At 37.7% G+C, this 24,418-nt stretch overlaps 2 protein-coding genes across 4 annotated transcripts in view; both read right to left on the bottom strand.

Moving 5' to 3' along the window:
- Nucleotides 1–3,966: 3,966 nt before the first annotated feature.
- dkk1a (dickkopf WNT signaling pathway inhibitor 1a) lies at nt 3,967–6,453 on the bottom strand. The gene is made up of 4 exons (XM_084093739.1): nt 6,029–6,453; nt 5,723–5,864; nt 5,481–5,639; nt 3,967–4,887 (listed from the first exon to the last, which is right to left on the bottom strand). The coding sequence occupies exons 1-4, from the start codon at nt 6,245–6,247 to the stop codon at nt 4,637–4,639; spliced, it is 771 nt and encodes a 256-aa protein (XP_083949865.1). The 5' UTR covers nt 6,248–6,453; the 3' UTR covers nt 3,967–4,636.
- A 3,189-nt stretch (nt 6,454–9,642) lies between these two features.
- The window catches only part of prkg1a (protein kinase cGMP-dependent 1a), a 96,051-nt gene continuing 81,275 nt past the window's right edge, over nt 9,643–24,418 (bottom strand). For all 3 annotated transcript variants that reach the window (XM_084092607.1, XM_084092606.1, XM_084092608.1), the window contains 9 exons: nt 22,695–22,791; nt 22,365–22,504; nt 21,791–21,880; nt 21,559–21,700; nt 20,474–20,637; nt 20,226–20,348; nt 19,562–19,624; nt 19,406–19,472; nt 9,643–10,747 (listed from right to left, as the gene is read on the bottom strand). In XM_084092607.1, the coding sequence (XP_083948733.1) occupies nt 10,649–10,747; nt 19,406–19,472; nt 19,562–19,624; nt 20,226–20,348; nt 20,474–20,637; nt 21,559–21,700; nt 21,791–21,880; nt 22,365–22,504; nt 22,695–22,791 (985 nt within the window). In that variant the 3' untranslated portion in view covers nt 9,643–10,648. The remainder of the gene's footprint in view (nt 10,748–19,405; nt 19,473–19,561; nt 19,625–20,225; nt 20,349–20,473; nt 20,638–21,558; nt 21,701–21,790; nt 21,881–22,364; nt 22,505–22,694; nt 22,792–24,418) is intronic.

Here is a 24,418-nt window from a genome sequence, read left to right as displayed (position 1 = left end):
ATGGACTTGTACTCAAGCCACTTATTGGTTGTCTTTGCACTTTTGGCAGGAGCATTGTCTTGTTGAAAAATAACATCTCATCATTCCTCTTTAGATGATAACTTTTCTTTTGTGGGAAGCAAGCCATCCTGCGATATTCTCCTGTACTCCAAAGTATTAAATGTCTTTTCCCAGTGAAGTAGCTCACCAACACCAGCAGCTAAAAGGCTCCCACACAATGACACTCTTCCTCCATGCTTCACTGTGGTAGAGATGCATTATTATATTTCTCACCAGTTTTTCAAAGACACCAATCTGGAACATCACCACATAACTCGCGTTTCATTGTGATTCATCACTCCACACAACTCTGCTGAACCACTCTGAATCAAACTTCCCATATTCTGCCCAAAACCTCATTCTGTCTTTAATGGTTTTCTGAGACGGCAATGGCTTTTTAAATAATAGTGCATTTGCTTACAATTTAGCTAATTTCCTGACCAATAATTTGTGGTTAAGACAATTAAAAGCTTTGTGTTTAGCCATTTTGGGCTTTTTTTGAGTGATCTGTCCCTTTAAAAGGAGCGTATCCAAACAGTAAAAAATATATCTTACATGAAACGGCACACAAAAATGTTCACACATGCACACACAATTGCCAAGCTGAACTGCAGTGTAAAAAAATGCCTTTCTGCGGTATTGTTTGGACTTGTTTCTGAGTAATTTGCTCATTTGGCTTAGATAGGAGGTGAGTAACTTTGACAGTTACTCAGAAGAACAGCTCAGAAAACCAAAACTACACATTGAGAGAGTGGACATGATTTGTGTGTGTGTGAGAAGTCTCCTCTAGTCTCCACGCGCACAGTTAAAATAGTCCGTTTTTGTGAGCCCTCGAATCTGTGACGCCTGACATCATTAAACAGATCTGCCTGTCTGTAATTTTCAGCCACAGTGTCTGTCACCAGAGAGAGACAGACTGAAGGAGAGCGAGACAGGAGGGTCAAGGGACGGAGAGAAAGGTTACGTTTTGCCGTAAGAGCGTGAAGGAGTGGAAAATTCACTCTTTTATGACCCTACTAATGAAGAGTCTTGTTCTGACATTTGCCAGCTGCTGCAGAGATGTGAACAGCCCTGATCTTGTGATTTGATTTGTTAAAAGCGGTCCCAAAATAACACATACAGTATGACGCACCTAAATAAACGAATGTTGTTGCATTATATAACAAAATATAAAACATTTTGCATCTGCAAACAAATGACTTGAAATCAGCAAACAAATTATTTTTCATTTCCTGGATGTTAGTTCACTCAAAAATGTTTAGGTTCATATTTTGTAATTAAAGTAGTAAAATAAAAAGAATTTGCGCAAAGAAAACAGAAAGCACTTCATAAAATTGAGATTTAACCACTGAAGTCACATGGATTACTTTAATGATGTCTTTACTAACTTGCTTGGGCTTCAAATGGTAGTTGCGACAGTAGACTGTCAATGGAGGGACGGAAATCACTCAGATTCCATTAAAAAGATCTTCGTTTGTGTTCCGAAGATGAATGAAAGTGTTATGGGTTTGGAACGACATGAGGGTGAGTAATTAATGACAGAATTTTCATTTTTGGGAGAACTAACTCTAAGTGTTTCAGACAAACATTTAATCATTGCTGCGTCCCAATTCGCATATTATCCGTCCTAAATACCATTCGAAATTAGAATTGGTGTCCCCCAAATCCAACCCCAGACCCAGATGGTCTCCTTTTTTCTGGTCAGAATCTGAAGTGCAGATCCGTGCACACTATGAGGATTCGATTAGAACTACAAACACAAATAAAGTGTTAAACTACAAACATGGCAGATTAGGTTAGGCCTATGTAGAAACGTTTGGATAAAGGGGTTTGAATGATTAATCATCAGTATCCAACCTGACAAAAATGTTTATTCAATGTTATCCACATTATTTTTAATCTGCAACAGCATTGTGAACTTTTGTAATAGGTTTGGTCATTAACTTTTAAATGCATCATTATGCAAACACATAGTCTCTGCATGAAACATCCACAACTGGCAGATCAACGTGCTTCACATTCAATTGAATTTCATTTCCTAACTTTTCGGAGAGAAATGTTGGAGGATTTTAACTGTGACAAGATTTTTGACGGGGCAGTTTAAACGGTGACAGGATGCACGTAACCAAAGTCCCTTTAAGACAAGTCGTTTCACTCGGCGGCCATCTTTGAAACGCCTCACGGGCAAGCAAGTGCAGCTCCTATCTCTTTGAATGGGGAAACCTCAAAATTTCCAAAACTGTTCGCCAAGCTTACGATTAAATTTCATTTTTGAAATCACCAATGAAATCTGACAACAACTGTCTCATAAATGGTGTTTCTAAACGCTCGAATCATGACAGAAAAATACCTTTTTCAGGATGGATCAAGCTAAAGCGCAGTGGAAGCGTGCGTCTGACTGTTACTGTGGGAACCTGAGCTTCTAACGGCAGCTTTACCAGTCGCCATTTGGCTCTTATTTAGAAGGCGGGACTTATTCCGCTATATTGAGCGTTGCACTTTTCCCCATTCAAAATAATACGAGCGACACATTTTGTTATTCTATAATCTTTGATGTAACTATGCGACAGAGCTGTCCGTTAGAGACACAATTATGACAAAGTATGTCCCAAAACTGTGTACTTTTTCTTCACAAAAACAGTACATACTTATACTATGCCCTAAAAGTATGCGAAAGTCTTCTGTCATGACTATACCTTCCTAAATAGCTTCAGATCAAGCAAATATATTGATCATATGCAAACCATTAATGAAATCAACTACAGACTGCACAATTAAAGTTTCTTATCTATGTGAACTCAGAACTCTCTCTAAACTGCACTATATGCTGTGTGCGTGCCAAATAGGCTGCATAATAAAGTAATTAAAGGGTCAGATATCTCTATGATTAACCTGCAATTCAGGCCTGACTGCAGGACTAATTAGAAGTTAGCCAGACACACCAAAGGTTTGTTGCTGCTGATCCTCTTGTACTTCCTCGGGATTCTTCACGTTTGATATCCTCCTGTCGGCTTTGTACTTCCCTGCTGTTTGGGCCCATTCAGGCTTTCATGTGGTCAGGTGTTTTTCTACAGACGGGGATATGGCTACAAAAAGGATTACGGCTCTTCAGCAGAGCTCCAAGCTTGTTTATTCGCCATGATAACTTCAGCTTTTTTTTTTTTTTTTTTTTTAGCTTTTAGTATGAATATGTTAGCCTTGCCCTTAAGGTTATGAATAAGTTGGTGTGTTCCAAAGCAATGACAAAATTCACATTTAGGAGATATAAGCATTCAAAACTTAGTCTCTCACTTCCGCTAAAATGGATCACAGATTTTTATGACATGACGCGGACTTCAGCTTCTCATCACATCTTCTGTCCAATCAAATGCTCGCTAGAATCTAAAGCTCCGCCCCCTATGCTATAAATACCACGACCAAAGCGACCGTTGACACGTCACAGAGCAATATGGGTTGGAGATGTGTGTTCGGTTGCTCAAACGCTCAAGATTTATTCCATTTTCTGTACGTTGGTTAAGAATGAAATGGCTAGAATTTATTCACACCTCTACTATTGAATCCAACGTATCATCAGCGCTCGGATGCGCTTCCATGCGGATGCTGTCAAGTACGACTTTCAGTCTGTGAGGAAAACTAACCGCTATTGGCTATTTGAAAAGGGGGAGGAGCCATTCAATATGTCCCGCCTTAGCTTCCTGTTTCAGTGGAAATTACGTCAACGCATCATACAAAGCTGCACGCTTCAAGGCACTTCACTTCATATTCTGTCCACCTGACCTTACAATTGTTAAAAAAATGACAATATGCAGAAGTGCACTTGTTTTTTTGTAATACAAGTTGAAATGATATTCTGCGGTGATCAATGATCAAGCAGACATGGACAGCTTTTCTTTTTACCTAAGCTATATGCATGAAATTAGGACACTCTTTCACATTTACGTTTACATTTATTAATTTAGAAAACGTGTTTTATCCCAAGCAACTTTGCTACACACAATATATAGCATTTTTTGCTAAATCAAAGTTTTTGGATGCTGCTGGAAGCGTAACCTGCTGAATAAAGCAAGCAGTGTATGCCATTATGAAAACATCCCCAAGTGGTTTCTTTAGGTGGCAGTATGAATTGTAAAAAGCCCATTATTGTTCCATTTATAGATTTTAATCAGACAAATATCTATACACTTTGCTTAAAATAGTACTGTTAACCATCTAAATCATATGACTGGCACATTTACAATATCGTGTGAATCATAAAATGCTACTTTTACAGGATCCATATGCTCAGTGTTAAGTGCAATTTCTGACTACGTATTTACAATACAGTAATTTACTGCAAGAAGAATAAGAAGTTCCTTATAAAGGGAAACAAAAGCAATCTGCCTTTTGTGATGACCCAGGGGAAAAAGTCTTAAATAGCAGAGTGTACAACAGAAACATCTGTACGGTGCAGTTTCTCTGCATCCGTCCAGGAAATACGATCAGTCCTTTTAATGGCGCATCCTTCCGTGCAATCAGTTTTCCTTTGCCGCCGCTGCATGTGTGTCTGCATGCGTGCTGTGCTGTGTGTGTGTGTGGAGCCGAGAGCGGTTCTGCGGGGTCAGCGCGGTTGGCAGGTGTGGAGGTTTCGGCTTTCTGCTCCGGGTTTCTCTCTCTGGCCTCGGCAGGACAGGCCGGAGCCGCAGTCGCAGCGCTGGAAGATCTCCAGGCCGTGAGCCCCTTTCCTCCGGTGGCGCGTGCACACCTGTCCCTCCGTCAGCACGGGCTTACAGATCCGGGACCAGAAGTGTCGGGCGCAGCACAGCCCTTCCAAACAGTCCGAAGACCTCAGACACGTCTCGCCCTCGCCACCTGACAAGATTATACATCACATCAGCGTTCACTCCTCCAGAGTCATGTGATAGCGGCATGTAGAAGAGGTTTTAAAATCAGATCTAGTTGCAGAGACGAGACGAAAAGCGAGTTTTGATATGAAGAGACTAGATGATTAAAAAAAGAGACCAGTTTTCTCATCTCATCCATTCTTTTCTGGTCTCTTCTCATCTCGTCTCTTTTCTGAAATAAAACCCCTAATTGATCTGCCTTGCCTTTTTTATCTCGTCTTGTCTCTTGTCTCCAGTTTTCTCATCTCACCTCTTCTTTTCTGGAGACAAGAGACAAGAAAAAAGGCCTTTTTAAGGCACATCAGTGAATGGGAATTTATTTCAGAGGCAAGGATAAAAGATGAGGAGAGGCAAGGTGAAAAGAGAAAACAGAGTCCGAGAAGAGATGAGCTAAGAAAAGGAAAGACGAGACAAATATCCAACAAGATTAAAAAGCCAGACCAATAAAGGAGAATTTCATGAGAAGAGGAAAGATGAAAAGAAACTAAAAGAGAAGATAAGAGCGAAGATGAGAACAGGAGGAGAGAAGAGAAGAAACGAGAGAGGAGACAGATGTGATACCTTTCAGTGGCTGCTGTTGTTTTGGTAGGATGTTGGTTCTTTTGGGATGTGTGGAGTTCTGCCCACGTGTTACAGTTACACTTTGCACCTCCGTTTTGCCAACCGGTTGATCGGCGTCTACCGTGACGACAGCTTCTGCATCCGCAGGTTGACACACACCTGAGAGAGAAACACGATATGGGAAAATGAGTCTTCATACAAACCATGATGAAACCATAAGACGCTCTCTGGTGTGTTTGTACCGTTGATGCATCGGTTTCCAGCGCAGCACATCCCGTCACGAGCGCAGCGCTTTCTCCGCCTGCGGCACGAGAGACAAACTCCCCGAGAGCCGTTACAAAACTCACCGGGCCCGCACTCGGCATCAGCGGCGCAGTTCGGCGACTGTGGAAGAGCAAATCATATGATACACTTTATTTAAAGCGCTCCCTTAAAAGCACACATATGCCATACAACTCCAAAAGAATTAAAAAAATAATCTCAAAGTCTAAATGTAAACTGAGTCCTGTTAAATCCTCTGTGCGTTTCAGGATCCTGTGAACACGTACCGCCGGAGTGTCGCTGTCTGCGGCGCCGGTCACGCGCGGGCTCGCGCTCACCGCGTCACTCGGACTGGATGCTGCGGGAAGATGCCTGATGGAGTTCCGTAACACAGGTCCGACTTGAGCATCTGCAGTGATTCCTCCCCAAACCGCGAGATAAACAGTCACAACGGTGAGTAGTGAGAGCATGTTCCTCGTGTTCTTCTCTGCCAGTATGTCACGCATAATGTCCAAACTCCACAGCCCTTCATGTGTCTCCAAGAGTTTTATACATGCGGGACTGTTTGTATATTCCCGCCCCTTTTAAATTACTGTACTATAAGTGCATCAAACACGCTCTCCACCTCCCCTCTCATCGTCTGCGCAGACGCGCTGTGTGAACTCGTGTCTGCGCAGGCGATCGGAGTACTTCTGCCGAGAGGCGCGCAGCATCCCCGGCTCATGAATATTAATGACCCTTGCAGACGCTGCTTAGATTGCGTAACCTAATGAATATTCAAAAGCCACGCCCTTGTCGTAATAGGGATTGGTGAAATTTCGCTACGTCTTTCGCAATAGTTGTGCGTAATTACCGTCGCGCCCCCTCAGAAACAGACTGACAACTTAAAGTGCTTAAAGTGGAATTTGAGGGATATCATTATACAGACAGTACCTGTCAGCAGACCTCTGTTAACTAGGACTAGAGCCTTAACCTTATCATTTTTCTGTCAGCACATAAAAATATGCACGTAAATGTTTCGCACGTTTATCTAACTCACGGCAATAAAAACAGATCTTCCTCTTCATTGAAACTAAGTGCATCTTCTGTGGGTACAAAATACAGGGTTTAACTGAGTTCAGGATTCACTAAACTTACACGCAGTGCTTATTGTCTACATTAGTTCAGGACATATCACAGTTCAACTATTATCATAACAATTATGTTAAATAATGTACATTTAAAATAGGCCTATACCAGTTTGAATTGCAAGTGGAGAAGAAATCAAGAGGAAAACTTTTCATTGAAATAAATTAGTGGAATAATTTAATATAGCATTAATAAAGACTATATTTGCCAAGCAATCAGATTTTGGTGTCAAATACATTGTAGAAAACACATACAAATACTTTTCTGATCTATTTATTAATATTAAAGATACAAATCTTCATTCTATTTTTTTTCAGCAGTTTGTTGATTTTAACGCTTTTTTTTCTGTCATTTAGTATATAGATATTACAGAGAACATAAACAGGGAACATAAGTGTCACTCTGTTCAGTTACATATTTTACATAGTTTCATAGAAATGACTGACTGTGAGTCGGTGTAAGATTATAATAGTGGTCTTGAAATAAATGTTTAGTATTGCTGCCGTTTTTTTCTGAAATCAAATGGTGAACTGGTGCCCCCTACAGATCACAAGACTTCATTGAGGAAATCATTAAAAATCTTGTAGGGGATTTAAAAAAAAATATATTTATTAATATAGAAATGAGGTTCAGAGTTTTTAAAGAGGCTTCTCTGTATTTCAGCAGCATATGTTTCGTACAGGCTCTCCATGTGACCTTACACATGGAATATAGGAAGATACATGGCACATGAATTAACAAGGCAAGTGTATCACCATAGGGGAAAAAATATAAATAAATAAAACCGCAAAAAAAGTATTTTTGCCATGTTATTTTAATTTTTATGAAACTTTCTTTTTCTCCACTACATTGCAAAGCATAATACCAGACTTTTTACCTCCACTTAATTTCAGGAAAAATGCTCCTCATTATTTTAAAGTGAAGAAATCAAGTTTTTCTCAGACACAATAGTGATGTCCGTTTTGTGAGCAAATCTTTTGAGCCGATACACATTTGATTTGTCTTGTCCCGCTCAAATGAGCCAAGATCCGAGAGTAATATGATATTCTCAGATCACGTGTTCTCTTAAAGTCTACGGTCTATTTTATTTGTTGCATTAGAAACCTCTCTTTAACTGGAGTAATATTGTATTAGTGTTTCTCTACTTTAACTTAAGTACTGGGTTTGTGTACACTGTCCACCATGGATAAATATTTCATAATTAATTTATCTTGTCAGTGTGGGATGTAGGCTAATGTTGTATTGTCTATGCATTAAGTGAAGACAACGAACACCATGTATGCCTATGAAAGTTGACCGAGCCAATCAAAATAAGTATGAGGCGGAGCGACACGTGTAACCCAGGTGCAGCCAGGTGTACTTGAGCCAAATAGAGTACGTATGATTGAGTATGAGCTTGAGCTTGCTGTGCTGGTACAGTATTTGCTCTGCTGGTTTGTGTGCTCTTCTTTGCGTCCGTCTTTTAGCGTGTCCCATCTCTGGCTTGTGTTAAAGTGATAGTTCACCTAAAAATGTAAATTCTGTCATCATTTATTTTATCACTCAAGTTGTTCCAAACCTGTATGAATTTCTTTCTTCTGCTGAGCATAAAAGAATTTGAATAATATGGGTAACCAAACAGTTATTAGGCCCAATTGACATAATATGGGGAAAAAAAAATATTATGGAAGTCAATGGGATCCATCAACCATCGACATTCTTCAAAATTTTGTGTTCAGCAGAAAAAAAGAAATTCATAACATATAGGTTTAGAACAACATTTTTTGGGTGAACTATCCCTGTTATGTCCTGTTTGTAGACTTTGAAATAATTTCCCAAAATTTCATTTGTGTGGAAATATTACTATGCATTTTGTGTGCAAGTCCAGAATAGAGATCAGCAAAAATAAAACTAACCGGTTACGATTTATGGCCGCTCGACCTGTGCATCTCTAATGGCCTTTTCTGTGAGAAAACGGCAGATCACCACATCCTTTGGCCGTGCCACACAAACTGTCATTTAATCAAGGTAAATGTATCAGCTTTGAGGTCCTTCATGTCTTATTTCAACACGGATGTGTTTAGAGAGGACAAGCAAAGGAAAATAAGTGAATCTCATGAAACATGACAACATGTTTTGATCATATTTCATTCCAAAAGAAAATAAATAATATTATAAAGCATTTAAGACATTTCAAATGTTTTTTTTCCCAAATTCTCATTAATACAATGTAAAAAGAAAAATGAAATATTTAAATTATTTGTAGATCATACAGTAGAATGTGTTGTTCTTCCTTTATTATCAGTATTTCTAGCTAATGCAGTACAATCTGTAATATTGTATCTGTAATACAACAGAATCTAAGTTAATGGAGAATAATTAGAATTATAATGCATATCCATGCTTGGTTATGAAAAAAAAAAATAGTAAAAAAGCTTAATGGTTCTAAAAGGAGGCTTTAATTTCTTATATTAATTCTTTTGATTTAGGGGTGAAATATAACCTGCTCATGTTTTTGTGAGATTCACCTAACTAGTCTACTAATTTAGAAGACCTATATATCCAGAGTGACTTGCAGTATATCTTCAGTTATCAATCCAGAATCCTTTAGATTTCCAGGCCTGGGGCCTCATTTAGAAAATGTTGAGTAGAAACCGTCCTACATTTGTGCCAGGGAAAAGTGTGTACACCTGCTTAGAACCTGACGTGTATTTGGATCAAAATAATAAATTGAACAGAATAACCATTTCAGATGTATAAAAGACAGCTGAAGATCATGTGAGGATACAGGGAGTGTCTAAAACAGTCGCTTTATTGTGTAAAAAAAAGAACTAGACAGATGGACAGCAGCGGGCTGAGGGGATCGTATTCTGACATGCAGCATGAGGAGCGTAGCAGAATGCCATTGATTTAAGGCACTAATACTGTTCATGATCTGACACGGCTGAATCTCTGGACAAATCAGGACTATGTTGTACCTGCAGTCGAATTAGTCAGGGTCAAGAAGAAATGGCCATAAAAGGAAAACCAATCCCAGGTCCGTTCCTGTTTAAAATCTGGCCGTTCACAGTGGTCAGTACTTACCTCATCATTATTATAAATCTGAGACAATAAATACAGTACACCATCAATGGAGCTATGAATTTGAGGCACATCATTTCATGGGATACAGTTTGAGAAAACCAGCGCTGGGCTCAGAATATCATAACCTGTAATGGCCGACTGGCACAACAATAAATTAACAGCAAAGAGAGGCGAGAAGATGCGTCTATAATGTCTGTGTGTTTGAAGAGGGTGAAACGGAGTCTTATGATTGACGTATTATGATACACATTAGCGATAAACCGATAAATGTGAGGAACGCCAGCGTACGTGTGAGTTTTTCTGGGTAGTGATATTATGCTGTTATGTACATGTGCTAAAAGGAATGAGTATTACTTTAAGAGCAACATTCAGGTCTGACGGGACTCCTGCGACATACAGTGTGGTCTTCTTTAGAGTAGTCTGCACACGGATTGAGTTTACAGCCAATCAGGGAGAAGAACAAATCACTGAGGTCACAGCCTTTTCCCTAAATGGACTGTCTCCTCAGTTATCTCACAGTAAAGGTGGTTATTAAGGGTCAAAGGTGAACACGCACACAGACACGCTCGCGCAAGACATTCACTTTTTGTCTCCGGGTCTTGACAGTCACTTCATGATGGAATAAAATCCATCTTCCTCTTCTCCCTCAGTCCATTTGGTGTATCCCAAGCTGACGTTGTGTGTCTGTGTATGTGTGCACGTGTGTTTGGGCCTGTTTAGAAGTCTATATCCCAGCCTGAATTATCATCAGGCGGTGGGTCTTCATTGTCCTCTGGGAAGCTGTCAAAGTTACTGGTGTCCGTGGATGATGTTAGCTGCATGTGCACAAGAAATGGGAGAACAGGTTAGCTTGTGAGTTATACAGAACATAATAGTCCACATGGACCAAAACAATAGAGTACAATTGCCTTTAGATTGTTTTTGAAAAGTCTCATGCTCACCGAGGCTGGATTTATATGATCAAAACTACATTAAAACAGCAATATTGTGAAACATTAATAACAAACTGTTTGATGTTAAAATATATTAAATGTTAAAAGGACATTTTTTTTATTTATTTTTTTACAGAATTCAAATAATGAGTCAATGCATCATGATTTTAATCTTTACCCTGATTCACCATGGTAAGCCTATTATAAGCAGGGCCTAAAACTAACTTTATGCCACATCTGCCAATGGCCGGTGACTTATGAAAATTTACCAGTGATAAATATATTTTTTTACCAGCCATGAAATTTATGACACCAAAATGTTAGATACAAGTGAAAATTCACAATTCTCTATTCCAATTTCGATACCACAGCTAAAACTACCATCCTAATATAAATGTAAAACATTAAGACAATTAAACAGAACAAATAATCAAATTACAAGTAATAGCACAAATAAATACAGTAGAACAAAGACACAAATGAAATAAACAGTGCTTTTAGGTTTTAGGTAGATCTAACAGTAGTTTTCAGGTACAGAAATTAAAATTGTATCTAAATGTAAAATAACACTGCATATAATCTTCACTGTATAAATTTACAAAAGTTGTATAAACGTTATTAATACAAGAGCAGTGAGTTTCTTTCTTTGTCCTTTGTTGTTTTATTAACATTAAAAACACAGACAGCAGGAATATTGGGCTACTGTCATGTCATGGAAAATGTCATTAAGTGCTTTAAACCAACCTTTATTGGACATTAAAGGAGAACTCCGGTCAATTTTAACATTGAGCTCATTTTTTTTGTAAATTTGGAGTGCTGTATTTACATCCTGTTTTCGGTCGAAGTCCATAGTAATCGATTGTCGAGTTCACGCGCGTGATCATAGGTAACTAAACCTATGCGCGTGAACTCGACAATCGATTACTATGGACTTCGACCGAAAACAGGATGTAAATACAGGTATGTGTGCTGGCTGAAATAACATCACTTTTATTCATATCTTTCACATCTACTGCAGTCAGATTCACCCGTGTTCACTCTGAAGGAATCACTCACATTGGCTGTGCACTTGTAATGACACATCAAGGATGTTAAGAGGCTAAAAGCAGGTTTAAAACTTGCCCCATTGAAGTCAACAGGGTGCAAATTTTAAAAAGAGGATAACATGGTGTAGGCAACACCGATTTATGTCGTTGTTCTCTGTACTGACAGCACTCCAAATTTACAAAAAAATGAGCTCAATGTTAAAATTGACCGGAGTTCTCCTTTAATTGCATTCATATCAAGTGTTCCTTTTAATGTTTACAAATACATTAAGCGCACACTCACTTTTTGTATGTTTCTACCTCACAAATGTTTACTTATATTTGCATAGGTTAAAAAAAATACAGTATTGACAAATTGACAGCATTTTTTACTTGTTATTTTTAGCTTTGGGGGTAAGGTTATGGGATCATATATACTGTGTGTGTGTGTATGTTAATGACTATGTTAATATGTTTGGTCTTGGCGGAATAGATCTGCTACGCTGCTGTTGGTTATTGCTGCTTACAGAACTTGCTACTGCCAATACATACACAACACGCTGCTGTAAGCAAGCAAGACATGCTGCTGCTGCTGTACTATATAGCATACATGAATTACCCCCCAACAGAGCAGATGACAATGATATTTGAACAATACAAGCCAAGTGTATGTCAGAAAATCCCCCATCATGCAGGAGGCAAAGGAGAACAATGATGACATCATAGACGGCGGGAGATCTAATAAGCTGCATTCACACCAATGCACAGACGTGGTTTGTTCTGTCTGTTTAATCCATAAGACAAAACTGACTTTACACATTAATTTCGTGTTATAATACCATTTTGAGATGAATCTGAAAGTACATTTAACCACGAAGTCGCTGTTGCACACACACAGCCGTAATGCCGCAGCATGAGTATTTGAAATTGAAAGCATCCTTCTGTCTGCGAGTTTCATATTTTTTTATATATAAGCCCACTGCATTCTAAACGACATAAATAATGCCTCCGTAGAGTATTTGTGAGGAAAAGACCGGTGGGCGAGACTGCGCACTACAAGGGTAACATCAAGCAAAGCGCGCGTTTCTCACAGCGCATATCCTGTGCAATGAAGCCTGCGAATGTCCTTGTAATTCGCTTCAACCTTTCCTAACTTTATGAAAGGTTCGAGTGGTGTGTTTGTCACTCATCTGTGTTTTCGTTGAAGCAGAATCGTTGGAGAGAGAATCTTTTACTATTGTATAGTATGACCGAAACAAATATTACATAAAGTAATAAACTGTTCTTTCCTGTATTCCAGGCCTATATGCGTTGCGTGCCAAATTGCAGACTGCTTTACTCATGTGTCACATGACCAGTGTAATCGCAGCCTTTGCGGTTAAAAAATCGCGTTTTGTCATATTGCGATATTATCGCAAATGCAATTAATTGTTCAGCCCTAATATGTACTGCTACTGCTCAGAAGAGACATATTAACGTGTATATTAGCTATGTATGCCTGGCCCATTAGTTTTATTTGAGTATAATTAATGGGGCATATGCTTGGTCCTTGTGGGCTAGATCTGCCTCAGCATTATTCCTCCATGCAGATCTAGCCGTTAGACGTGGGCTGCCATGAGGTGCATATAAACCGCATGAAGCAGCTCGCAGTGTAGCCCTATGTGTAGTAGTGTACCCCTCCTCGACTATGTGTGCCTGGCCCTGCTTTGCTGAATGGCTTAATGCTAGTGGTCCACGGCAACAACATAAACAAATGTTACTGCGCATGCATGCTTTTGTGGCCCAAACTTAACTTATGGTAGACTTCCGCAAGGAATCAATAACAATAGAGATTATCTTTCTTATGCGTTATCATCTTTCATTGTGCAATATTATCTGAATGAGGGCATTGTCAGCGATGCCTGTGTAAATCAGTAGTGAGATCTAAATGAAGAGCTGCGTGCTGCTTAGTGACCTACTGCCAGAGGAATAATCGGAATACACTATGGATTTAATTTTTAATGTTCTATGTTTTTATTGTTTCAGAATTTTTATTATAATCTCCCATTTCTGTCTACAATAGGGTATAGTGGGGGAAAACGTCCCCCTTAATAAACAAACACAGACCGGAAGTTAACCGTGGCAACGCACGTGCATGAAACCGTCTATAGTGGCTAAGTTTATGCAACTGGCCCCTGGTTTTAAAGGGGTCATGAACTGCATTGTTTTATTGTTTTATAATGTTAGTATGATTTTTACATAAAAAATGTTAATTTTGAAATAAAAGGTATTTTTCCTACCCTGATTTTAACTCTGATTTGAACGCTCTGTTTGAAGGGCCGTGTCTGCTGTGAGGCTTCAGTGTATACGCCCACTGCTGTTATTGGCTATGAAATAAGTATTACATGTGGAACCCTTAGCTTGTTTTTACTATTACAGCTCTCAAGGTTAACTAATCGTGAAAAGTGGCATGAAAGGTTGCAGTGATGAGCATTGTAGCCGATCACAGACATGTTGAGTGCATGAATGCAGTGATCTCGTCACTGTAACTAGGAGTGTGCACGAATATTCGAATTTTCGAATATTCGATCTGTAATTATTATTGGAAAAATAAAATACTATTCGAATTTTACTACATTGCTTTGCTGGCCGTAAATGCAGTGAATCCATGATAAATCTCAACCAATAACTCGCAGTTATAATTAAATGCACTGGGTGGCGCTGTGGGGCGTGTTAACAAGTTGTGTGTATTTGATCACTTCGTCTGCCTCGAAGTTTGGAATTATTTGAAAATGATCTTACTAAATGATCTTACAAAATGATCTTACAAAATGGAATTACTTTTGATCAAAGTAATTAATTAATCTGAGTTATAATACCATCACCACAATGAGAAATCACATGAAATCCAAACAGCAGTCGACTGAGGAAATACAGCTGTCCATCACTGCATTCACGGCTGCAGGTAAGCGCAACTGGACCCGAGTGAGCCGAGAGGATAATGATTTTGAGACATATACTTCCTTTAAGTTTCGTTGAGGGAGACAGGTTTAAGAACAGTAAACGCAAAGTGCATAAATTGCTGGCGGCACCCCTGCATGTGGATATTATTGTTTTACTCAACATAAACGTGAAACAATAAACACGATAATCATATGCTGACTCGAGTGTATGTGTACGTTCTGTACGATATCTGGCGCAGTCTGCTTTATTAGGCGGTTTTTTTTCCGTTCACGCTGCTTGAGCTTAAATGCTTTTGTTCTTTGTTTTTTGTTTACACATAGGCCTACTGTTAATGTTTTCAACTAAAAGAAAACTTTAACATATATTGTAAGCTTGTTGTGTATATTGCCTAATCGTAAGCTTGTTCAGAAATGGTGACAAAAACTTAAAAAAAATTAACTTCGTTAAACGTCATTTAAATAAACGAATATTAGATTATGAGCCCGAATATTCGAATGCAATATTTTTGAAAAATGCCCGTCCCTAATTGTAACTCGATTCTGGCTCTCCAACGAATGCTTTCATCATAACTAAACTGATAAACTCACGTTTTTTGATTGACAGCTCCAGCGATTGTAAAGGGAGCGTTCTTTGATCATTTTCTATACATAATTTAATCAGTTTAAATAATAGATTTTTTTTTCATCCTACTAAGATAAACAATGTGAAGTTGTCCGTTTAGTCACTGCTTTGAGTAATAAACGATTTTGAGACCAAGAACATCTGACTGTACATGAATCATTACATATCAGAAATCACTGAATCAGGCATTAGAATTAACAGTATTGTTGTGGCAATACTGTCGAGTCCATATCGTTAAAATCTGTTTGCAAAGCCAGCGCCAAAATTGCGACTGATTTACCAAAGAATCCACAGTGAAATGTACCAACCAAACAAATAATCAAGGGTGCACATAACTGGTGCGCAGGTGCGTATGCTTGATAAAAATAAATGATGGGCACCAGAAAAAGTGGAAGGAAGCGCTTTTGTGTACCGACATTTTTGGCATTTTTTGTGAAACAGTGACAGGTTTACTTATAGGAGTAAGATTATCCTCCATCTCTGGTATGATTGCAATCATGATGATAAGCATGTTCATTCATTATTAGGGGTGCAACGGATCGCAGTTGATCCATCATCCGTACGGACCAGGCCGTCTAGTTCGGCACGCATGTGATTCGTGGATTAGCTGCTAAGTTTAACCATCATAGAGTGAAAGTTTATTTGGACGTGTTCTGTCTTGGAAGTGTCCAGTGATCCTGTATCACTCTTCTCTCCTCGTCATCACTAACATGCCAGTGGCCGGTGGCCAAAGTTGCAATGATGAAGTAGGCATTGATCTTCTTCTGCAGAGGCGGTCTTTCGCCTATTTGTCATATATAGGCACATTCCACGAGTCGTAATCTGGGCTTGGTTACAATAAAAGCTGTTTTTGGACTAACAAGGAAGTTTTCAGTTCTGAAACATACAGGATATTCTTATAGTATGATGACCTCTTATGTCAAAAGCTCAAGGAAAATTTGATTTCTCAATTCATAACCCCTTTAAAAATTGTTTTAGAGAGTTTGATTAATTTTAATGCTATAAAAACACTCTATTCTGCTGATTAGTAAATGGCATTGTCAGTAATGAATGAATGGGGGCATAACTCTCTGATAGCCACCACATTCAACTTCAAGGATCAACAAACATGTCTGTGATTTGGCCACTCTGCCCACCGCTGCAAAAACACGGCACAAATAGAAACATTTGACGTTCTCCAGAGCGCGAACAAAAATATGCACTGGAGCATTTGCCAAATCTGTTTCGCCAATAGGATATTACAGTATCAACTGAGACTGCTCTTGCTTTCGTTTGAGGATGCCTGGAAAACTGCCTTGACATGCTCTAGGTAAGTGGAATGTCAAGTCAAGTCACCATCATTTATATAGGCTAGCGCTTTATACAATACAGATTGTTTCAAAGCTGCTTTACAGAGATAACAGGAAAATTCTGCATTTCAGCTGTTGTACAGTCAGCAGTGTCAGTACAGATAGATCAATAAAATTGTCCCCAACAAAGCAAGCCAGAGGCAACTGGCAAGAAACGCAAACTCCATCAGGTGACAGAATGACGGAAAATACCTTGGGAGAAACCAGGCTCAAAGTGATTAATTATCATTCTATCCGTGACACCGTGGATGATCTACTTATCTTTAGTCTACTAATATGCTGATGATGAATGCATCCGACATTAGCATAAATCGTTATTCGTCCTGTAGTTGTGAGATAGTATATGCTCAATCTAATACTGCCAGAAATGCAGCTGCTTGCATTATATTGTAATTAAAGTGAATACATTTGTTTGCATATTAAATGATAATGTTCACATTGCATGATCAACGTTAGCCAGCTGATGACTCCTCTCACTCAATTCAAGCTTTTTTAATACTTGTTTTATACTTCACCGCAACATCTGCTAGCGCCCTGTTGCTGATGAGAATATATTTACTAACATTGTTCAGCATGTATAGCAAATTCAAGTCCAAAGTACTAAGAGCTGCTGTAAGCTCCATTGATGCGATACGAAACAGAATGCCTATTTCACTTGCCAGCAAAGCTGTCACTGTATCCTCGTAGCAACTACACTGTCTGCTTGCTGCTGCTGTATAAACGCAATATTACATATACACTAGCTGCTAATGTGTGTATTAATTCACTCTAAGCATTAAAACAGGACTGTTAACATGACACATGATTTTAAGGCTTGTTTGGTTACTTCATAGGGAATTAATAAGGCAGACCACGCAATAATGCATAGTGATATAGCATAAGAAAGACCGTTCACTTATCTTATGTTGAATTTCAGAGGAATTCTGAAAGTGCACTGCAACTGCTACAGCAAATACTGACCAAGTATTTGAGGGTTGAGCAGCAAACTCATTGGCTACTGATACAGCAAGAACCAATCAGCTGTGCCCTATAGAGAATGATGTGATTGCAAGCAGATTGAATTAAGGACCTATCAGCCTGCACCATCTAGTGGTTCATGACAGAACTTTGTATATAATGTCAGGAGTATGTTTAGTTTCATTGTTTGTTTTGTTTTTTTCTTTCTTTTTTTTCCCTGTTCCCATTTTGCCTGTGTCCTGGTCGTTATTAGTTTCTAATCTATCACGCACCTGTTTCTTTTCCAGTTAATGACCTCACTGTATTTAAGAGCTGTATTCAAGCCCTTAGATCCTCTCAGTTCTTTGTTCAGTCTTGTTTTGTCTACACATGACATATATGCTTAATGTATTTTGTAAACATTTTAATGAACACTTCATACTAATGCAATTAATGTCTAATAAATGTTGATGTAAAGCACATTTTCCGAGACCTGATCTAAAGTGAGAACTATTTACGGTTAAGTTGGTAAAGCATTAAAAAAAAAAAAAATCTAACTTTAAATATTTTGTTAATTACAGTGACAATGAATGAAGAACTCACTGTTTGTATATAGCCTATTAATATATTAACAATGTAGAAACTACAATATATATAAACTATAAATTAACTATAGTTTGCAAATGATTTGTAAAGTATTATATTACTGTATACTTAAGTCAGTAAGTATGTAATTTATTCCTGTAATGTCAAAGCTGAATTTTCAGCATCATTACTCCAGTCTTCAGTGTCACATGATCCTTCAGAATTCAGTCTAATATGCTGCTCAAGACACATTTCTTATTATTTTCAATGTTTAAATTGCTTAATATTTCAGTAAAAACCGTGATATATATTTTTTAAAGGATTCCTTTATATTCCTTTGTTTATATTACTTTGTCAATTTAATGCATCCATGCTGAATAAAAGCATTAATTTCTTTTAAAAAAATCTATTTTAAACAGTAATGTACAATAGCATAGTTATTCAACCATGTTTATCAGTGCAAATGTTCTGAGCAGTATGTGTAACCAAACGCTAGCTTGTCCGAACAATTCAAATGTCATTTTTCAATGCTATTGTGGGCTGCCTATTTTCTCTTTCAGAACAACTATTGTCATGACAAAGCAATGTTCGAAGAGAGCAAAGCAAGTTTGCTAAAGTTAGACATGTTTATAGCTAGCTATCTGAATATCATTTTCAGTTAAATGTCAGAGACATTTTAAGATTTGTAAGCAGCACAATAAGAATGCAGTTAAGCATACAGTACACTCTTTAAAAAAAAAAAAAAAAAAAAAAAAGGTTCAATATGGTTTTATATAGAACCCTTTGGCTCTTGACTCCATTTTAAAGAATCATGCCAAAATGCCAGGTTCTATATAAGGAGAAATTGTTTAGATGATTGCTTAATACTTTCATGTGTTTTACAGTGATAAAGTATGTTTACAAGCTGCTTAATTCATACAATTTAATTACAATTAAAAATGAATTAAAACAAATTAAATGAAGCACCTGACAGAACCCTTTAAGGTTCTATATACAACCTTTTTTCTAAGAGTGTACTTGCATAGAATGTTTCTGGCCTTACATTAGTGTAAAATCTATCTTGCATGAGCGCAAGCACTTACATTAGGGATGATAGGGGGCGTCAGTGTCCCCTTCCTCAATCCGTCCCAGTTAAACCCTTCAAACCATCTGTGGACACATTCATTACATGAGATTATTCATAAAACTGTATCAGCTCATTCTTCAAGTTCATGTTTTAAAGCGAATGTCAAACTTACTTGTGCTTCTGGATGTCTTTAACACCGTTTTTCAAGTTTCCTAGTCTTTCAGAAGGTGTGTCTCTGAGAAGAAGAAAAAAATCTGCATTGGAAAACATAGCTGATTGACAGCGAATGTGTTTTTATAGTGTGATATGTAGGAAACTTTTTCTTCTTCAAAGCAAGACCAGGAGACGTTGGGATCACGTTCAAACAAAGTTATTCTTTATTGAGCGTGGCTGCGGTTCGTCCAAAATTATCTGACTAAGGGAACTTTACATGGTATCTTATAGGCAATTCAGTGGGCTGTCCTTAAAGGTGCTGAACTTACACACAGCCTTAGAGATGACTACTGAATCTAATCATCTAAAGACAATAGAGGCAATTACCCCCAACTGAGATAATGGTACCCCCCAAATTGTATAAACAACACATGGTCACGAGAACTAAGACTTTGTAACATTCACACATAGTTCATCTCTTAGTAGGAAGATTAAAGACTAACAAAACCCCTTCAAAGGAAACTGTTAAATCTAATCAGTAAATGGATGCCCTCATGTTCACCTTGAATGCCCAATACAGTATAGTTCACCTTAGTTTTTTTTATGTGATGTTATGTAAGGAAGTAGGATCAGCAGATCTAAAACATATTCTTAAATTTGTAATCCTACAGATAGATACATACCTGCATAGCTTTTTGATTAGATTGGCAGCATTTTTGGTTATTTTTTTGGGGAATTCTATCATGTCAATGCCTCTTAGAATGATGTTGTATGTTTTCATTGGATCTGGTCCTGAAAAAGGAGGACTGAAAAATAGAGGAAATGAAAAGATTTAAAGAAAACATTACTTTTGCATGTGTAGTATGAATTAAAAATGAATTAAAAATGTAATGAACCAGTGTTTTCAAACACGTGGAGCTCTGTGTCTCACCTGCCGGTCAGTAGCTCGTACATGAGGATGCCGAGGGACCAGTAATCTGCGGAGATGTCATGTCCTTTATTCAAGATGATCTCTGGTGCCACATACTCTGGAGTACCACAGAATGTCCATGTCTTCTTCCCAAAGCCGATCTTCTTAGCAAAGCCAAAATCCACCTTTAAAAGATTTACACAAGATGCAAGGTTTCATGCTTGTGAAATGCTTCATTGCTTTAACAGAAGCAACGTCTGAACTCTTTAAAGGGATACTTCATCCAAAAATTAAAGTCCTCTCGTAATTTACTCAAAACTGTATGACTTCCTTTCTTTTGCAGAACACAAAAGAAAATATTTTGAAGAATGCTGACATTTCTCAAAATATATTTTATATTCCGCAGAAGAAAGCAGTTTGGGACGACATGAGGGAGAGTAAATGATGACATAATTTCAATTTTTGGTTGAACTATACCTTTAAGTGGACCAAAAAGTGAACAGAGAAAAAGCATCCAGTAGACTTTGTATTCACCCTGTCCCTGGCCTTGCAAGTCCCTTTGGTCCACTTTGAGTGTGTGCAGTTGACATTTTTTTTTTTTACTATGCCTCTGATTCTGTCATATCTTTTATTCAAAGATTACAAAGTGATCATGGAGCATTTTGTGTTCAAAATGCAAATTGATAAACTTTCAAATTACTTTTTGTCTTAATTTTAAACAGTGTATCTGTTCTCCTTAAACGTATTTTTCTGAAATTTTGTTTAAAATGCAAGTGGTGCTCACTGCAGAGCCAAATGACGTCCAGACCTAATTGGTGGAGTTATGTTTAGTGATAGGGTTATAGGTGGACCATTGGCTCTGCAGTAAGCAGCCTCTCGGAAAATGTGTTTTATCTTCTTTTTCTAAATACCAATTGGTTTGATTTTGTGTTTTCTAACGCAATGACATTAAAACACTCTTAAGTGTAGCTTCAGTTTACAAAATATTTTTTTAATTACTGTACTTTAAAGAAGCGCAGTGTTCTAGATGGTTATTATTGTCCTTTCATCCTCATGAAACTACTAGAAGGTGAATACTGGGTGTCTTTATGGCATCCTATATTCACCAGTTTGGCGTAGCCTCTGTGGTCTAGTATCAGGTTCTCTGGTTTGAGGTCTCTGTATATGATGCCTTTGGAATGCAGGTAAGCGAACGCCTCCACCACACATGCCGTGTAAAACCGTGTGGTTGAATCATCAAAGTTTCCTCTGTGATTAGGAAAGAAACAGAACTGTTTTGTTGTTGAAATCCAGACAGCAACCATACAAGAAAACAAAAAGTGAATAGATAAGTGTCACCTGTCTCGGAGGATAGTCCACAGTTCTCCACCTAAACACGCCTCCATTAACATATAGAGGTATTTACTGTCCTTAAATGTCCTATAGAGTCTACGAAAACAAGAGGAACAGTGTCAAAATGTGATTTTACAAATGCAAGTGTTGAAATACATCTACATTGTTGTCACATGTCTGATGTCAAAGCAAAAACTACCAACATTATATTTGAGATGTACAGGGTTGTTATTGTTAATTATAACTTAAACCATAAAACAATATTTTAATTACTTGAAATAAACAAGCCAATTCAACATTTCTAATTTTTGAGGTACTAAATTTGAGGTACTAAAATAAACTAAAACTCAATTAAAACTATATATTGACATATTCACAAAAAAATTAAAACCACAATAAAAATTTGACAAAAACTTTAAAATTAAAATTAAAACAGAAAATATCAAATGAATTATTTTCAAAATATTAACAAAAACTATAATAGTATATCAATGATAGTAAAATATAGCAGTGCATATAAACCACTTTAGTCATTAAAAACTGCAGTTTAATGTAGTATGTGCCTGGCCACCGGAGGTACCTGACTATAAAATCTGAATGCGCCTCCTGCATAATTAGTTTCTCTGATCGGATGTGCTCCTGCTGTCTCGTGTCCACGATGTGGCGCTTCTTTAGGATCTTCATTGCAAATGTCTTCACCTCATCACTCTTGAGCTGCACCTATGAATAAAACAAGCGGAAATAGTGTATTGTCACACACACACACACACACACATCTAATCTGAATGAATGACTATGATGAACTATTATAATGAAATACTCTATATGATCAAAAAACATTTGGAGAAAAAAGTGCACACTTTTACATAATAAACATAAATATTGCATTGAAAACATGATGTTCTGTTACCAGTTCAACACGCCCAAATCCTCCAACTCCAAGAGTGTCGATGATGTTGAAGTCAGACAGGTTGAGGTTGGAGAAGAAAGCGTTCTCCACCTCATATCTGCATTTCAAAATCAGAAAAAGGAGGATGAATGGAAGAAAATATGTACAGTTATTCCCTCTGTCAGTCTAGCAGGATAACCTGCAAATCAAAATTTGAATCCCATGTCATTTTCATCTTCAGAGTCGTCATCCTCTGTCTGGAAACAGCTAGATCATGATCAATGTTTCAATAACATGTATAAGGGGAGGGTGAAAATTAATTGTGACTTTCCAGTGCAAATGCAACCAACAGGGTTTTAACTGGTAAGAGATCAAGGATGAGTTTGTATCGGTTCACTTTCATAAAAATATTTTTGTGCACCACTGATATTTGCATTCTAATTCCTTAGATGTCCAAATGGCATATGGATACTGTAACATTGCAAATAAAACTGTAATACGGTCATAATTTCCTCCTTACGATCATGCTTATGATACAGAACTGGCCAATCAAATCCCTTTGCTTGAGTCTTGGCCATTGACACGATCGAGCTGCTATTTGGCTTGGCAAAAACTGCTTTGTAATGTCACAGAGAGGTTAAGACTTTCCATGCAGACTGCCAGAGGTCCTAAAAACCAGCCCGTGCACTCGAAGTGTGCTTCAGTTATTATTCAATCCCTTTCACATGATCAGTTATTAGGCTGGCAGGGTCAGAGATGTGCATACAGGCTGCAGAACACTGGCATGGATCAATGCACAAACAAGAGTAACACCTTGTAAGAGTGCAGTTTGGGAAAGAGGCATGGATACAAGCCAAAAATCCTTGCTAAAACTTTAAACAAGAAATTCATTCCTAAGCTGAAAGCTAGAGATGTTTAAATGTCTCACACCACTTTCATAGAGAGAACAGCAGGACAATCAAAGACATGACCTGTAAAATATAAAATAAAGAAATAAAATATGCCAAATATATATTTTTAATAATATTAAATATTATTAGATAACATTTTATTAACTTGTAAAACAAATATTTTAATAAATCTAACCTGCATAATGTCTAATTCAGCCCTCAGTCTAAAATAAATTTGTAGGGAATGGAAAGAAGTTTCTAAAGTGAATTGATGAAACAGGTTTTGCTCTAAAGATAGAGAATCAGATTAATTTAAATCATATCTACTGATTTGAAGTCTACTATGGCAAAATCATCTCGTCATACACAAAAGCTTGCCCTCTGAAAGTGATGTTTGTGACATTGGTTCTAGTTTCCAGTCATCTTTTTGCTCATGCACACTGATAAAAGTAACATTGTCATGGATTTCACATTTCTGCTGGACAATTTACTGATATTTTATGCCCCAGGAATCAACAAAATCAATTTTAAAATGTCTTTGATTAAAATATAAACCTTGGAGGCATTGCTGATTAAGCACTTGTGATGCTGCTCCTGGCTCCTGGTTTCTGGAATTCATTACAGGTCAACTACAGAGTGGATTGTTGATTGACAACAAGGTAGCAATATGGAGCTTTATGGGTTCTCTATGGTCAGCATCTATTTTGCAATGCCTTTATTTCCAGTGAACATGCACTACTGAAACATTTAAATGAAAATGTAATTTTTTTAGCTGAGGGATAAGTACAAATTATTTGCATTATGGTTAATAATAATAATAATGTTCCTGTGTGTGTTCGTGTATTTATGTATATT

This window comes from Abramis brama, assembly GCF_963993115.1.
Source record: "Abramis brama genome assembly, chromosome: 19".
Lineage (NCBI taxonomy): Eukaryota > Metazoa > Chordata > Actinopteri > Cypriniformes > Leuciscidae > Abramis > Abramis brama.
This window is presented reverse-complemented; position numbering and strand designations above follow the sequence as displayed.